General features: G+C 35.3%; 3 protein-coding genes, 1 non-coding gene and 2 pseudogenes across 8 annotated transcripts in view; 3 read left to right on the top strand and 3 right to left on the bottom strand.

Moving 5' to 3' along the window:
- Positions 1–16,213, top strand: part of LOC104749362 (mitogen-activated protein kinase 10-like) — a 61,443-nt gene that overhangs the window by 17,472 nt on the left and 27,758 nt on the right. The gene's annotated exons all lie outside the window — the stretch shown is intronic.
- LOC104749374 (protein IQ-DOMAIN 13) lies at positions 180–3,420 on the top strand. Of its 3 annotated transcripts, none has more exons than XM_010470986.3 (7): positions 180–563; positions 1,077–1,138; positions 1,231–1,341; positions 1,455–1,937; positions 2,021–2,230; positions 2,317–2,433; positions 2,536–3,420. In XM_010470986.3, exons 3-7 carry the CDS (start codon positions 1,258–1,260, stop codon positions 3,217–3,219), a joined length of 1,578 nt encoding a protein of 525 aa, XP_010469288.2. In that variant the 5' UTR covers positions 180–563; positions 1,077–1,138; positions 1,231–1,257; the 3' UTR covers positions 3,220–3,420. The 3 variants fall into 3 exon arrangements, with proteins under 3 accessions (XP_010469288.2, XP_010469287.2, XP_010469289.2); XM_010470985.3 differs by having other exon boundaries at positions 204–563; positions 1,053–1,138; XM_010470987.3 differs by lacking the exon at positions 1,077–1,138 and having other exon boundaries at positions 257–563.
- LOC104749373 (L-type lectin-domain containing receptor kinase V.5 pseudogene) lies at positions 3,960–6,245 on the top strand (annotated as a pseudogene). The gene has a single exon (XR_015585343.1). The product of XR_015585343.1 is annotated as an L-type lectin-domain containing receptor kinase V.5 pseudogene (transcript).
- LOC147925034 (small nucleolar RNA snoR86) lies at positions 6,587–6,711 on the bottom strand. The gene has a single exon (XR_015585498.1). It is a non-coding gene; the product is annotated as a small nucleolar RNA snoR86 (small nucleolar RNA).
- On the bottom strand, positions 7,352–9,054 carry LOC104749372 (short-chain dehydrogenase/reductase 2). Its single transcript, XM_010470982.3, has 4 exons — positions 8,890–9,054; positions 8,505–8,766; positions 8,038–8,220; positions 7,352–7,908 (listed from the first exon to the last, which is right to left on the bottom strand). The coding sequence occupies exons 1-4, from the start codon at positions 8,925–8,927 to the stop codon at positions 7,510–7,512; spliced, it is 882 nt and encodes a 293-aa protein (XP_010469284.2). The 5' UTR covers positions 8,928–9,054; the 3' UTR covers positions 7,352–7,509.
- LOC104749371 (putative L-type lectin-domain containing receptor kinase V.6 pseudogene) lies at positions 13,727–16,024 on the bottom strand (annotated as a pseudogene). The gene has a single exon (XR_015583819.1). The product of XR_015583819.1 is annotated as a putative L-type lectin-domain containing receptor kinase V.6 pseudogene (transcript).

Here is a 16,213-nt window from a genome sequence, read left to right as displayed (position 1 = left end):
TAACAATTTACAATGATGACTTTAATATTTTTGGACTGTTACACACTACTAGCTAGCTTTCATGATTTATCTATTTCATCATCTAAGTCTGGTTAATTAATGATTAACAGTCTTTGGTCGAATTTTGAAATCGAGTTTGGTTTCCTTAAAATGTTTGTCTTTACAATGAAGTAAAGGTTAAAAACAACATTGAGTGAGAAAGTGGCCAACTAATTCTCTCTGTACCATCAATCAAAAAATTAAATTGATTTGATTTGATTAATCCAAAAAGGTAGTCAGAGACAGAAAAGAAAAGGTTTTTTAAATTTTCTTCCATACCAGCTAGACCCAGAATCAAAGTAGCAGACTTTTAGTTTTTCTACATATTCAAAGTAACTTATCTCCCAAAAAAAACCGAAAATATAGAAAGAAAAAGAATAATATGTTGGAAAAGCAATAAGAAGAAGAAGAAGAAGAAAGAAAGAAAGCAAATTAATAGACAACAACTAGGAGTCTTTCTTCTTTGGTTGCTTCTTTTCATTTCGTTCTCTGGAACAGCTTTTCTCTGTAACCCCATAATCAAGGTATGTTGCTTCATGCTGTTTGTGATTTATCCCAATGATTCTTTTTCCAATAATATCGTTTTGATGTTCTTGTCGGGTCTGCAGCTTAATCAAGAAGTTGTGTATTATATATGTTTTTGTTGGTTTCTTTGATCTTATATATTTTGTCTAAGTTATCTTTTAGAGTTATCTTAATCAAAAATTAGTTCAAACAAAACCGATAATAATACTAATTATCTGTTGCATAAGTAAATTTCTAGTCAAATTTTATGTGATATAATCAGTTTACCTAATTTGGGCTTAGAAAGATAGAGTTCGATTTAAGATTTCCCAAAAGTTAAAAAACTTTCCTTTTTCATGAAAGCTCAACAACTTCAAATCTTTAATTCCTGGCAGTTTCTTCTTGTCATTATTGATTGTTCTTCAGTTTTTTTTTTTTGTTGCTTTGTTGCTTTGTTTTAACTCCTTTGTCCGAAACTGCTGTTTCAATTTGGATGGAATATGTTATAGGAGTTTTTTTTTTTGTGGTTCAAGCTGTGTTCCTCCTCATTGGTAAACAGAGCAATCATGCTAAATCTTGGCCATCATCAAACTCAGTAAGCAAATAATGTTTATGAGCATGTGCTTGAATCAAGAAAAGCTTCTTAAAAGTGTTTTATATTTCTGTTTCCTTTGTTATTATTAACAGTTGAATAAGGAAAGTAATGTTTGAGAAATGGGAAAGAAAGGAAGTTGGTTCTCTGCAATCAAAAGGGTTTTCACACCACATTCCAAAGAGAAACAGCTAAGCAACAACAACGTAAGCTATTTTCTTATATATATGTCTGTACTTAAACATTTGGTTTTGATAAACCGAAGCGATGCATTGAGATGAGATTGAAGTGTATATATACATTTTTGGTGTTTTGAAAGCAAGAACCAGAGAGAAAGAGTGAAAACAAAGAAAAGAAGAAGAAAGGTTTTGGAAAGAAGCTAAGGAATGGAGAAACCAATACATTTCTTCCCATTTTTAGACAGCCTAGTAGTATCGAGAAGATCTTGTCTGATGCCGAACGAGAGCACAACCTTGTCTTTAGGCCACCATCTCCCCTCACGGATCGAGCAAAGGCCTCATCTGCCTCTGTTCCATCTCCTTCTTTTAGGACTGCTTCTCCTAAACTGCCTTCTCAGAGATATGTCTCTTCTCCTAAACCAGTTTCGCCAAGATATGCTTCCTCTCAAGCCCCTTCTCCAAAGCCCCCTTCTCCAAAGCCCCCTTCTCCAAAGCCTCCTTCTCCAAGAGCCGTTTCGCCTAGGATTGTGCAGCGACGTGAGTTTGTGCATAGACCAGAGCCAACTCTACTGGTCAGAAATGCTACTGCAACAAAGATTCAAGCAGCTTTCAGAGGTTACATGGTAATGTAAAACATTCTTGATTCTGTTTTGTCACAATAAATCTCAAGGCATCCATAATTGAGGAGATGGAAATTTGTATGTAGGCAAGGAGGAGTTTCAGAGCTTTGAAAGGTCTTGTTAGGCTTCAAGGAGTGGTGAGAGGACACAGCGTGAAGCGTCAAACGATGAATGCTATGAAGTATATGCAGCTTTTAGTCCGAGTCCAAACACAAGTTCAGTCACGTCGCATCCAAATGCTGGAAAACAGAGCTAGGAATGATAAAGATGACACCAAATTCGTCTCTAGCCTTATGGCAAGTACTCTCATGAAACTTAGTTCGACAAGAAAAAATATCTCTTAAATATTGAATCATTCAAGCATTATTGTTCTTTATCACAGTCTGAGGATTGGGACGATAGTGTGCTGACAAAAGAAGAAAAAGATGCGAGGCTACATAGGAAGATTGATGCAATGATCAAAAGAGAGCGGTCCATGGCCTATGCTTATTCTCACCAGGTATACACTCATCTCTTCTTCTTCTCTTACTCATCATACCAATGTAATATCTATGCTTTTATAGCCAATAACACTTTGTCACTTTGCTTGTGTGCTACGCAGTTATGGAAAAATAGTCCAAAGTCCGCTCAGGACATTCGAACAAGTGGGTTCCCACTTTGGTGGAACTGGGTGGATCGGCAGAAGAACCAAAGCCAACCATTCAGGCTAACACCAACACGGCCGAGCCCAAGCCCTCAGCCTCAAACTAGCAACCAAAACCATTTCAGGCTCAACAACAGTTTCGACATCTCCACACCCAACTCATCAAAATCCACATATGTTACTCCATCTAGACCCTTTCATACTCCGCAACCATACAGTAGCAGCGTATCAAGATACTCACGAGGAGGAGGAAGAGCTACACAAGATTCTCCTTATAAAGATGATGATAGCCTCACAAGTTGCCCTCCATTCTCAGCTCCAAGCTACATGGCTCCAACAGTCTCAGCTAAAGCAAAACTGAGAGCAAACAGCAATCCAAAAGAGAGAGTGGACCGTACACCGTTTAGCACAAACGAGAAGAGACGGAGTTCGTTCCCTCTTGGTTCGTTTAAATGGACCAAAGGGTCATTGTTCATGAGCAGCAACAGTAACAACAACAACAAGGGTCCAGGTTCTTCATCTTCTAGTGCTGTGGTGCTTGAGAAGCACAAAACCCTCAAATCCGTAGGAAATTTGAGTATTGATTCTACTGTTTCGATGCCTGCAACAGTTGGGAGGAGGGCTTTTAACAGATTTGCGTGATTTGTCTTTTTTTTTTTGAAAAGAAAAAAACACCTTCACTTTTTTTTTTTCTCAGTTGATTCTTCTTTGATTTGTTTATCTTACATCAATTTTTATGAGTGGTGATGATTTTGAGTGTTGTTTGTGTTCTTTGATTACGACTTTTACAGATGTAACATGATAATAAAAAGTAAACAAGAAAAACAGAGGATTTGGATTGTACAGTGTGATCTTTATATATCTTAACTAGGGTTTTCATTTTTAAACTACAGAGATTTTGCCTTCTTGATCACCGAATCTTTCTTTTGGGCCAAACAACAAACTTTAACCTTTCTTTTGTTGTCGTCAGTCAAATAACAACCAACGTTCTTGCAACTAAATTAAGAAAGCCAATCAATTTTGACGCGTTATGTAGAAAATTGTTAAGAATTTTGAATTCTAGAAAGTGATAAGAATATTGAATGTGCGTAGAGCATATTAATATTAGAAAAATGAAAGGTCAATCTATGTTGATACATTGGCGTCATGTATGATGTATCATCATTTGACCTAAAAATATATATCTTCTGGTCAGAACTTTGGTTGTGATAATTGATTTTGTATTGATTTGATGCTTTCACACTATTAATCCTCAAAGGATAGTGAATACTGAATAGTGATCAACAAAATATCGTAGTTGTAAATTTGACCACATGCCCTAAAAGTCAAACCTTTGACTTTTTAGTGTTTCTTCTCAACACTCAAGATATGATAATATCATATTACAGTACGATCAAAATCTTTCACGCAAACCAAAAAAAAAACATCAATGTCTCTTCTCTGTCAAGCAATTCTTGCTCTGTTTTTTACTCTGTTTTACAATTCCCATGGCTACTTTATCCCACAAGGGTCTGTAGGAATCGGCTACAACGGTTACTTCACTTTAACCAACACTACGAAACACGCATACGGTCAAGCTTTCGACAGCGAACTTTACTCAATCAAGAACTCATCAACAGGTCTTTTAACATCTTTCTCAGTCAACTTCTTCTTCGCCATCGTCCCTGAGCATAATCATCAAGGCTCACACGGTATGGCTTTCGTCATGTCTCCCACTAGAGACCTTCCCAGAGCTTCTTCCGATCAGTACCTCGGAATCTTCAACGAGACAAACAACGGTAACACATCAAATCACGTGATAGCTATTGAGTTAGATATACATAAAGACGATGAGTTTGGAGATATTGATGATAATCATGTTGGGATTAACATTAATGGTTTGAGATCCGTAGTCTCTGCTCCTGCTGGTTACTATGATGATAAAGATGGAAACTTTAGAAACCTTTCTCTGATCAGCAGAAAGGTAATGAGGCTTTCGATCGTTTATAGTCAACCTGATCAACAGCTCAATGTTACTTTATTCCCTGCTGATATCTCTGTTCCGCCTAAGAAGCCGCTTTTGTCTTTAAACCGTGATCTCTCTCCGTATTTGCGTGAGAAAATGTATCTTGGATTCACTGCATCGACAGGGTCGGTTGGTGCAATACATTACATGATGAGTTGGTTTGTTAACGGAGTAGTCGAGTATCCGAGATTGGAGTTCAGTAGAATACCAATCCTTCCACGATATCCAAAGAAATCGTCTAATAGAACAAAAACGGTTTTAGCGGTCTGCTTAACGGTTTCCGTGATTGCTGCGTTTGCCGCCTCGTGGTTCGGTTTCGTCTTCTATTTGAGGCATAAGAAGGTTAAAGAGGTTCTTGAAGAATGGGAGATTCAGTATGGACCTCATAGGTTTGCCTATAAGGAGCTTGACAATGCCACAAAGGGTTTCAAGGAGAAACAACTTCTTGGGAAAGGAGGTTTTGGTCAAGTCTATAAAGGAACGCTTCCAGGTTCTGATGCAGAGATCGCTGTGAAACGAACTTCTCATGATTCAAGACAAGGGATGAGCGAGTTTCTAGCCGAGATTTCAACCATTGGTCGGCTAAGACATCCAAATTTAGTCAGGCTTTTGGGATATTGTAGGCATAAGGAGAATCTCTACTTGGTTTATGACTTTATGCCTAATGGAAGCCTTGACAAGTATCTAAACCGTAATGAGAATCAAGAACGGCTCACTTGGGAACAACGTTTCAAGATCATCAAAGATGTTGCAACTGCTCTAGTACACTTGCATCAAGAATGGGTGCAAGTCATCATTCATCGAGATATCAAACCAGCTAATGTTTTAATAGACCATGACATGAATGCGAGGCTAGGGGACTTTGGACTTGCAAAGCTGTATGATCAAGGATTTGATCCTGAGACATCTAAAGTAGCGGGAACTTTCGGGTATATTGCACCAGAGTTTCTAAGAACGGGAAGAGCAACTACAAGCACTGATGTTTATGCCTTTGGGTTGGTCATGCTTGAAGTTGTTTGTGGTAGAAGGCTGATTGAGCGACGTGCAGCAGAAAATGAAGAATATCTTGTGGAATGGATCTTAGAGCTTTGGGAAAATGGGAAAATTTTAGAAGCTGCAGAGGAAAGTATACGTCAAGAACGAAACAGGGGACAACTTGAGCTGGTCTTGAAGCTAGGTGTGTTGTGTTCGCATCAAGCAGCATCAATCAGGCCAGCTATGAGTGCGGTTATGCGGATTTTGAGTGGCGTTTCACAGCTTCCAGATAATCTTCTTGATGTCGTAAGAGCTGAGAAATTCAAAGGATGGCCAGAGACATCAATGGAGGAAGTACTACTTGATGTGAATTCATTGAGCACATTGGAGTTGACAGATTCATTTGCTGACCACGGACGTTGAATTTTCAGTTAACCATTATGATTCTTTGGTTACCAAACCTGAGATTGATGCAGCAACACAACACAATCTGTCTCCACCAAATTTGTTCTATCCTTTCCTTTATTCTGGTAGAGCATTATACATGAAAATTTTCATATTTGATATACCAATTCATCTCTGTAGGCAGCATTTCTAGATCAGGTCGTCTCTGTTTCTTAGCTGGCATAGAAAGGTTTATCCGAAATTGGGAATTTTAATGGAATGGTTATGAAATCCTTCAACACAACAGTTACCACTTTCTCAAACAAGATCAAACAAAGTTCAGGTTTATTATTCTACGGACCATGAAAACAGTTCTTCATATTAAACCCTGGTACTTCAGAATCTTTGTCCCATCACTATACTGCATATATAGTATATACCTCATTGCGTAATGAACAAGAATGACGGCACATGATACTGCATATACTTCACTGCCTTTGAATAATTATTACCTAATGTTTTAAAAGTATAAAATCTAAGAAACGCTAAAAGATGCAGCAGATCTTGAAACCTAAGAAGAAGTTGAAAGAAAACAAAAAAGAAACAAAAACCACAAAACAACGATTTGGATTTGAGATGAGAGTGGATGTAGCGACTTGTTCGAGGCCACGATCAACATTGAGAAAACTTGATAGGCACGGAGAATCGCTATTTGTTATTGCCAACCTTCAAGGCAACTTACGCCATTTTTAATTTTGACGTCATTGCTCTGCTAATTGGCTTTTCTTAAGCTAAAAAACTCGATAATTTTGAAAAATAAAACAAAACTTAGAAACACAACAACAACAACAACTACCCTAGAAACGAAGTGAGAGAGACAGCCAAAAGAACCCTAGAAGATGAAAAAGAGATGAACTATGGCTATATGAATCGAACTAAGGGATGATTCTGAAAGTTATCGACTTTACTGATTTATATAGAAGAAAAAGAAGCGGCGGCAGAAGAAGATGTAGAAACCCTAATTTCATTGTTTTATAAAACCGACGAAATTGAAATTAATGGGCTAAAGGCCCTACATTTGATTCAAATTGGGCTCAAATCCACAAAGTAATTGCTCTGAATTATTATTTGAAACTCGAAACTCGAAAGCAATATTAAACTGTTAAAAAGTCTATCTATAATAATATACTGTAGTTCTACACTTGCCACTCTATCAATTTTAAATTGGACGTAAATTTTTCGATTACTTTTTTTTGGTACTGTGAAAGGTACCAAACATGATTCGTTCGGTATAAATTGGAATGTACAACTAATTGATATACAGCCATTGTAGTCAGGGCCGGCTCAAAAAAAAACGTGGGACTTGTGCTCATTTTTAGATTTTAGATTATTTATGATAAACAAATAAAATAATAAACAGGACCGCGCGTTAAACATTCCTGATTGTAGTAGTCTCTTAACATTAATTTACTTATTGCTATAATTATGCATATATCGCAATTGACATTAACCAATGGTAATCTAATAATTACGAGCGTGCAGGTGAAGAAAACTATAATAGAAGAGAGTTACAGCTTGGAAATAATTTTCTTAGGCTCCTCTAAGCAAATATAGAACTTGCCGGAAGACAGCTTCTCAGGAGTAAGCAACACCAACTTGGCGACAATAGCAGCAGCCTCATCTGCCGTGTGAGTCCCCTGACCACCGGTCATAGACGTACGAGTGAAACCAGGGCAAAAACAATTCACACTTAGTCTTTTGCCGTCGTAACGTCGAGCCAAAACCCTAGAGTAAGCGTTTAAGGCCATCTTTGATATGGCGTAACCCGGCCATTTCTCCGGCCATCCTTGCTTTTCCCACGTCCCGCTCATCACATCCTCTAGAAATTGGGTCACAGTAGCATCGATTTGTTCGTCGGTAAGATCTTCACTTTCTAGTGTTCGTCTTATAATAGGGCTTCTCAGTTTCTGTATATGCCAAAAAAACATATCGAAATGATTCAAATAGACTCGACTAATATACAGTACTGAGTACACAAATAAAGTTGTAGAGGGCAAAAGCGCCTCGTCGAAATTGTATGGAGGATGATAAAATACGTTTAATGTGCCAAGCCTTGAACTGATGTTAAGGATGCGGCTAACGGATTCCGAACGGCGGAATAAGGGCAAAAGAGCCTCCGATAAAAGCTTGGCACCGTAGAAATTGGTCTTGAAAATGGTCTCTGGCTGTTTGATTGAATTCTCTCCGACCGCGTTAAATGAAACCCCCGCATTGTTCACCTGACCAAGCCGACGCCGTGTAATATTTCCATCAGTTAAAAAAAATTCGAATGATAGTAAATTAAATATTTGAAAAATATATATATAGATTGACCCTGTGGAAGATAAAGTTGTAAGTTTTCATTTTGTCAATCTAACATATTCTTTTATTAAGAAGTTAATCAAATTTCTACGATTCGGTTGGGAGTTCGGTCATATTTTATATAGTAGTTGTGGACTAATTGTATAGTAGTGCGTATGCATTTTAGATAAATTATTAATCAAAACACTATTTATAAATTTACCAGAATGTCGAGTACTCCCAAGTTGCGATGGAACCAGGAGACGAAGGCGGCGATGGAAGAAGGATCGGAGATGTCGAGGGAGCAAAAATGAACGTTTTGAAAGCCAATGCGACGGAGGGAATCGGTGGCTTGGCTTCCGTTTACGGTGTTTCGGGCGGTTAAAACGACGGTTAGACCAAGCTGGAGTAACCTCTTCACCACCGCAAAACCTATACCTTTGTTTGCTCCGGTCACGACAGCTGTTGTTCCTTCCGACCACCACCTTCAAGCAATGATAAAAATTGGTTATAAAAAGTTATATCTAGAGAGAGAGAGAGAGAGAGAGACTTTTGCACACACACACACAAACAAAAAAACCTCTTTAAGAACGGGATTTTATATGTACTTATTTGTTGGAGAAAGAGGAGAGATCAGATGATCCATTTTTAATATTTTTGAGAAAGCAACAAGGTGATATGATATTTGAGGCTAACGAAGACTTGATGAAGGGATTGTATATAATTTTACATAATAGGGTTATGTAAATAGACCATGGATCTGAAACACATGCATGTTAATTGGTTTATAAATAAATACACAACATATATGGTAATTGTTCGTGTGTGGCGGTGCCAAAAAATAATAAGAATAAAATATACAAGAAGAACACGTGAATAAAATAATGCTGTAAATAATATGTTAGGTTTTTTTCTTGTTTCTTTTCGTTTTACAAAGATATACCATTTTATATAAACTTCAATGGGACCAAATGAAACAGAAACCAACAAACAACAATTTACAGCAACTTCCAAAACCGGGACCTATGTGTATTATTGGATTGAAGATTTTTCATGATTTTGTCGAATTTGGAAATTTTTGATTTTTTTTTTAAAAGGAAAAATGGTTTGTGATGTGGTGAAAATTAAAAGAATAATATTAGCTGATTTTAAGAGATTTTAACAAATAAAAGAGTTTAGACCGTAGGAATATAATTAAATAAGAGGCAGGAGAGTGGAGAGAACAACTCATCGACGATGAATGAGAGAAGTGTTAAATCGAATCGAGAACCTACAATTATTTTCAGAATTTAAGGATCAAATGTAGTGATCAAACCAAGTTCACCAAAGTTACAGCTTTATGTACTATATGGTTCAATTTGCTTATAGAAAGCTATTGAAAGTTACGTACGTACGTTTATATATATATATGTCTCCTTGTTCTCATCTATACGGCTATACCTTTGTTTGCTGATCTTTCGACTCTCTTGGTTTTCTTTCTCCACGTACGTTTATAAACGTTTTAGACGACAATATTGATTTTTTTTTCTTTCTTTTATATAAATTTCTGAGATTATTGTTTTTATTTTCTTTCGTGTTTGATTTTTGGCAAACAGAATATACAAGGCAAACAGAAAAGGTTTTAAGAGACTGTGTTATAAGAAATTATGTTCATATCTTTTTATGCAAAAAACAATATGTATATCTTTTTTTCGATTTTTTCGTTACAAAAAAAAAACAACGGATGAAAGTGAATTTGTATAGAAAACATTTATACATTAGAATATCTATAAATTAATACTCGGTAAATTATTAATCTCTATAAATTAATAATTTTTCTGGTCCCAAGTTTGGACTAGTGTAATTTTTGACACAATTCAATAATATAATAAAATATTTTTTTTTGAAAATCCTTTGTAAATATATGGTCCCATCAATTATATAAATTAATAATTATATATAATTATCTAAATATATGTATATATATACACATCAATTTTTATTAGAGTTCATTTTCAGTATTTTTACTATATAAAAATCTTTGAGTGTTATATTCAAAACATGATAATTGTTATTTTCCTAGAAATTGATTTTATAAAAATATTAGTTATAACGATTAAATGTTATTTTTTAATTTTTTTGTTACCAAATTAGGAAAGTGTCTCTATAAATTAATAATTATTAATTTATCGATAAATGAAAACCTCTATAAATTAATTGATTTTCATGATCCTAACATTATTAATTTATAGAGGTTTTACTGTATATATTCCAGCTGACTATTAAAAAGGTATTGATATATCCCCATGGTCCATGAATGATGATCTAATAGTAGAAGTTAAGTATACAGCTTTGATTTAAAATGGAAATTTTGTGATACTATAAGGTTTCAAGATAAATAAGCTTCTACTTAACTTCTAATTTTAGATCATCATCCATGGGATATCAAATAAATCTAAAATCAAATTTTTAATTTTTTGTATATTTCTATCAAATTAACACTTTATATGGTGAGACTATTTGTCAGCATATAAACATATACGTCTATAAATATGTTTAACTATAAAATTTTGCCCGAATAGACATAAGGATAAATAGATGTTCAAATGTATAAATTTATGAAACTAATATTTAAATACATAAATACTATATAAAAAAAGGGCATTTTCAAAAATACTCTCTTTTTCATGTCCCTTTTTAAAAATAACCATTCATGTTGACTATTTTTAAAACTACCCCTCTTTATATACAAAATGACCAAATTACATTTTCTTTGAATGACAACAAGAATGTACAGTCACCAAAATAAAAAAAATTCCGGCCAAAAATGAAAAAATTTCCCGCCAAAAATGAAAAAAATTTCCGCCAAAATTAAAAAAAAAAATCCGCCAAAATCGAAAAAAAAAATTTGTCAAAAATTATTTTTCCCGCCAAATTTTTGGAATTTATACCTTTTAAAAACATTGTAAACGCTTTTAAAAACCTTATAAATTCGTTTACTAGGTGTTTAAAACCTTATAAAAACCTTGTAAAAATGTTTACAACGTGTTTAAAAACCTTTTTAAAGACATTTTGAAAATCTTTTGAAAACCTTATAAAAACCTTCTAAAAGCGTTTAAAAGGTGTTTAAAAAACTTTTTAAAAACCTTTTAAAACCTTTTAAAACTCTTTTAAAAACCTTTTAAAACCTTTTAAAACTCTTTTAAAAATCTTGTAAAAGCGTTTATAAGGTGTTTATAAGGTTTTTATGAGGTTTCTACCTTATCAAATCTTTTAAAGACTTTGTAAATTTTTTTTGGCGGAAAATTTTTGTTGCGGGAAAATATGTCGGAAATTATTTTGGCGGGAAATTTTGTTTTTCTTTTTATTGAATAAAATATTTTTCATCTAACGGTAAAATGGTCATTAAAAATTAAAAATAAGGGAAAAATAAAAATGACCAAAAAAAGGGGTATTTTTGAAAAAAGGTATATCAAAAGGGTTATTTTTAACAAATTCTCTATAAAAAAATGCAACTACCTGTCATATGTTTTAATTTTGGCCTATGTGTAAAAAAATCTAATTGAAACGTTTCTTTTGTGTTAGATATTTTTGGATTCAAACATGTCCCGTACCTATCAGGCATTAATATATGTGGATCAGATCCGAACGAAATAATTAGAGTAGTTGAGTTGATATAAATGTATATAATTGTAGTGGTCTAGAGGACGAAAGGAGTGTAAATAGAATATTGACGAACCTATAAATTTATTGTTTAATGCCTTGCAACTTGCATGCTTGATTAAGAAAACCCAGTCAATTTACACAAAAATTATTTCTCTACTTGGTTTTGTGTAAACAAATTACTTGGTTTGAAAAGTTCAAAGTTCTTTGTTTATGGACTAAGACAGAGAGTTAGTGGGATTTAGGCATGTGCTTGCTTCATTATTGGGGTATTTTTAAGTTTCATTTTATCAAACATAATATAATATGTAATATAGTCAGCTTCGCCGCCACTCTTGATGGCCTCTAATTATTGGAGCATTAGATATATACGTGACATAGCCATATAAAAGGTGTTGGAAATTATTTCTCGGTCTTTATAGATCTGTATATGCGAGCCGTAGACAAAATGTTGTTCGAGACGTCCCAAAGAAATTAAATGAGTTAACCAGACTTTTTGGCCGACCAACACGCTGGTGGAAGTTTCGCGCTCCGATCCACGTAAAAAATACTAAGGCCTTCACTGGATGTGGTTTTTCAAATGGTTTTTGGTTTTAGATTTTTCAAAAATCTATTTTTTAACCATTCAAGATTTTATGAAAAATGGTTTCCCTAAAAAATAGGAAATCCAGATTCTTGAAGATTTTACTAATTTCTTAACAAAATCCAAAATCCCACTTCAATGAGTTTTTGAGATTTCTTCTACGAAACATTTTTTTTCTAATTTTTCATTTGTTTTTATATTTATTTTGCAAAATCTGAAACTAAAATCTGTAATCTAAAAACTACCTAAAATCTCTCAAACATTCATGGCCTAATTTACAGGTTGCAGTATTATAGGCTCGCCTCCTTAGATTACCGCGATAAACATATGTGGCTGTTTCTTTTTATCTTTTTTGTCCTTAAGGACATTAATTATGAGTATATGACCAATGCTATTGTCAAAAGCGAACGTCTCTGCATCCATAAGCAAACAACAGTCTAAATACGGAATCATACCAAAAGCAGTCATAATTTTGAAAGCTTGGCGAGGCAAAGAGATAAGAGAGCTCTCTATACGGAATCTTACCAAGTCATTCTAAGTGTTGAATCTATAAACCAATAATTGAATGAAGACTAAACAAAAAAAAAGTAATATATATATATGGTTTGCACATTGTGCTATATGTTTAGATATATAGCTCAAAAACACCTTTATTGCTTAACAGCCTTTCGTCGGAGGGGTTTGGTGAGGAAGATATGTATATTATTATAAACAGAAAAGGGAATCTTTCTGGTTGAAAGTTGAAACACATTAACTTATCTCCATATGCACCAAAATAAAAACACAAAAGAAGAAAAAAGATAATGAGTTAAGTGACTACAATGATTTTAGCCTCTATCTAATTCTGTCCCAAGAAGAGACAAGAGAATGCAATTGTCTAGAGTTATCTAATGTGATTTGTTCAAGCCCAAGATATCCCAATTTGTTTTTGTTATTGCCAACCTTCAACTTCAAGCCAGTAGACCTTACATTGCGATGTCATTGCTCTGCAAATTGGATTTCTTATTATACAAACCAGAACAACATAACTTGTAAAATAAGCAACAAAGAAAAAGCATGAACCTGTTCTGCGAAAGTTTACTGATGTATGTTTGAGAATTCAGAGCGGTTGAAGAGAAAGAAGAAACCCTAATTTCTTGATTTATCAAAACAGACGAACAGAGCAACCTATTGCATGCCTAGATTGAAGATAAATATGCATGAAAACTCTGTTTACTCTGTTTTGTGTGTGTAAAGATGTAGAGATTGTGTTTTCATATTTTCATGAGTATTGTACAGAGCCTTATTTATACAAGATGAGAGGAGGAGATTCTAGGTAAAGCTAGTTACAGAATGTTCCAAAAACAGATCAATCAAAAATTATGACATAAATGAGAATCAATGTCATATCTCTAACATAAGTTTCTTTTTTTTTTTGCTCAAACTCTGTTTTGTGTGTGTATAAGATTCTTCCTTCAGGTTTCATCTTCCATGAGAGACGAAAGCATTTGTAAACGTCAATGTAGCACATGAATTCACATCAAGTAGTACTTTCACTGATGTCTCAGGCCGTTTCTTCAATTTCTCTTCCATTACCACATCAAGAAGATCATCCGGAAGCTGCAAGACGCCATTCAAGATCCGCATAACCACACTCATATCCGGTCTAATCGTTTCAGCTTGATGAGAACACAACACGCCGAGTTTCAAAACAAGCTCAATTTCATTCCTGTTTTGTTCTTGACGGATACTTTCCTCTGTTGCATCGAAAAGTCTCCCATCTTCCCAAAGCTCTAAGATCCAATCCACAAGAACTTCTTCATTTTCCGTTGCACGTTGCTCAATCAGTCTTCTACCACAAACGACTTCAAGCATAACCAACCCAAAGGCGTAAACATCAGTGCCTGTAGTTGCTCTTCCTGTTCTTATAAACTCTGGTGCGATATACCCCAATGTTCCCGCTATTCTAGATGTCTTAGGATCAAATCCCTGATCATACAGCTTTGCCAGTCCAAAGTCTCCAAGCCTAGCATTCATGTCCTGGTCGATTAGGACATTAGCCGGTTTGATATCTCGATGAATGATAACTTGTACCCATTCCTGATGCAGGTGGAGTAGAGCAGACGCAACATCTTTGATGATCTTGAAACGTTGTTCCCAAGTAAGCCGTTCTTGATTCTCATTCGGGTTGCTACGGATATACTTGTCAAGGCTGCCGTTAGGCATAAAGTCATAAACTAAGTAGAGGTTCTCTTTATGCTTACAATACCCCAAAAGCCTGACTAGGTTTGGATGTCTGAGACGACCAATGGTCGAAATCTCGGCTAGAAACTCACTCATCCCTTGTCTTGAATCATGAGAAGTCCGCTTCACAGCGATCTCTGCATCAGAACCTGGAAGTGTTCCTTTATAGACTTGACCAAATCCTCCTCTCCCGAGAAGTTCCTTAAAACCCTTTGTGGCATTGAATAGCTCCTTATAAGAAAACCTATGAGGTCCACATTGAATCTCCCATTCCTCAAGAACCTCTATAACCTTCCTATGCCTCAGATAGAAGACAGAACCAATCCCCGAGGCGACAAACGCAGCGAGCACGGCCAACGTTAAGAAAACCGCTAAAATCGTCCTTGTTCTATGAGACGCTTCCTTTGGATATGGAGGAATGATGGGGACTCGGCCATACTCAAACGGTGGAGAGTGTGCTCCTTCATCAGTGTGCAAAATCAACATGTAATGGAGTGTTCTAATGGATCCCGTGGATGCCGTGAAGCCAGTATACGCACCCTCCAAAAAATACTGCGAGAGATCTATGTTCAAGGACAAAAGTGGCTTCTTGGGAGGAACAATGAATTCAGCAGGGGATAAGGTGACATTGAGCTGCGTATCGGGTTGACTATAAACGATCGAAAGCCTCAACACCTTTCCACTAATCAAAGAAAGGTTTCTAAACTTTCCATCTTTATCATCATAGTAACCAGCAGGAGCAGAGGCAACAGATGTCAAACCATTAATGTTAATCCCAACATGATTATCATCAATATCTCCAAACTCATCGTCTTTATGTACATCTAGCTCGAAAGCTATCACGTGATTTGATGTGTTACCGTTGTTTGTTTCGTTGAATAATCCGAGGTACTGATCGGAAGAAGCTCCGGGAAGACCTACCGTAGGAGAGAAAACGAAAGCCATACCATGTGTGGCTTGCTTCTTATTCTCGGAAACGATTGCGAAGAAGAAGTTGACGTTGAAAGACCTGTTCGTGAAGGGCAGGGGTACGTTGTTGAAAGCTTGACCGTGGGAATGCTTGGTGGTGTTTGTTAAAATTATATAACTGTTTGAGTTGTAAACTGTAGATCCTTCCAAGATATATTTGCCATGGGAGTTGTACATAGATGAAGACAAAGTCAGCAACATAATAAGAAATTGTTGTAAGATTTTGGGTTCAGGAGACATGTTTATTTTTTTTTGGCCTGTGGGAAGTTATGATCTTTACTGTGATATTTCCAATAAGAGTTGAAGAAAGAAGTAAGAAGCATCAATCATGCTATGAAGGTTTGGATACAATAATGTGAACGAACTTTCTCGTTATTAATAAACAAATATTATGTATTAGTATATTACGCACAATGCACATGGCCTAGATCAAATCGTAAACAATTATATTATAATCTTTTTTCTAATCCTTTATTAGATTAATAGTAACTAATTATAGTGGGATTGGTAGAGAT

Source organism: Camelina sativa, chromosome 16, assembly GCF_030686135.1.
Source record: "Camelina sativa cultivar CO46 ecotype springtype chromosome 16, ASM3068613v1".
Lineage (NCBI taxonomy): Eukaryota > Viridiplantae > Streptophyta > Magnoliopsida > Brassicales > Brassicaceae > Camelina > Camelina sativa.
The sequence above is the reverse complement of the archived record's forward strand: the minus strand, read 5'-3'. Positions and strand labels throughout refer to the sequence as shown.

Excerpts from the sequence above, each read along its gene's own strand:
- LOC104749372 (XM_010470982.3), bottom strand. The coding sequence starts at position 8,927 with ATGGATCATCTGATCTCTCCTCTTTCTCCAACAAATAA. Across the intron at positions 8,221-8,504 it reads TGGGAGTACTCGACATTCTG|GTGAACAATGCGGGGGTTTC; the intron begins GTAAATTTATAA and ends CGGCTTGGTCAG. Across the intron at positions 7,909-8,037 it reads CAAGGCTTGGCACATTAAAC|AAACTGAGAAGCCCTATTAT; the intron begins GTATTTTATCAT and ends TGGCATATACAG.
- LOC104749374 (XM_010470986.3), top strand. The coding sequence starts at position 1,258 with ATGGGAAAGAAAGGAAGTTGGTTCTCTGCAATCAAAAGGGTTTTCACA. Across the intron at positions 2,231-2,316 it reads AATTCGTCTCTAGCCTTATG|TCTGAGGATTGGGACGATAG; the intron begins GCAAGTACTCTC and ends TCTTTATCACAG. Across the intron at positions 2,434-2,535 it reads CCTATGCTTATTCTCACCAG|TTATGGAAAAATAGTCCAAA; the intron begins GTATACACTCAT and ends TGTGCTACGCAG.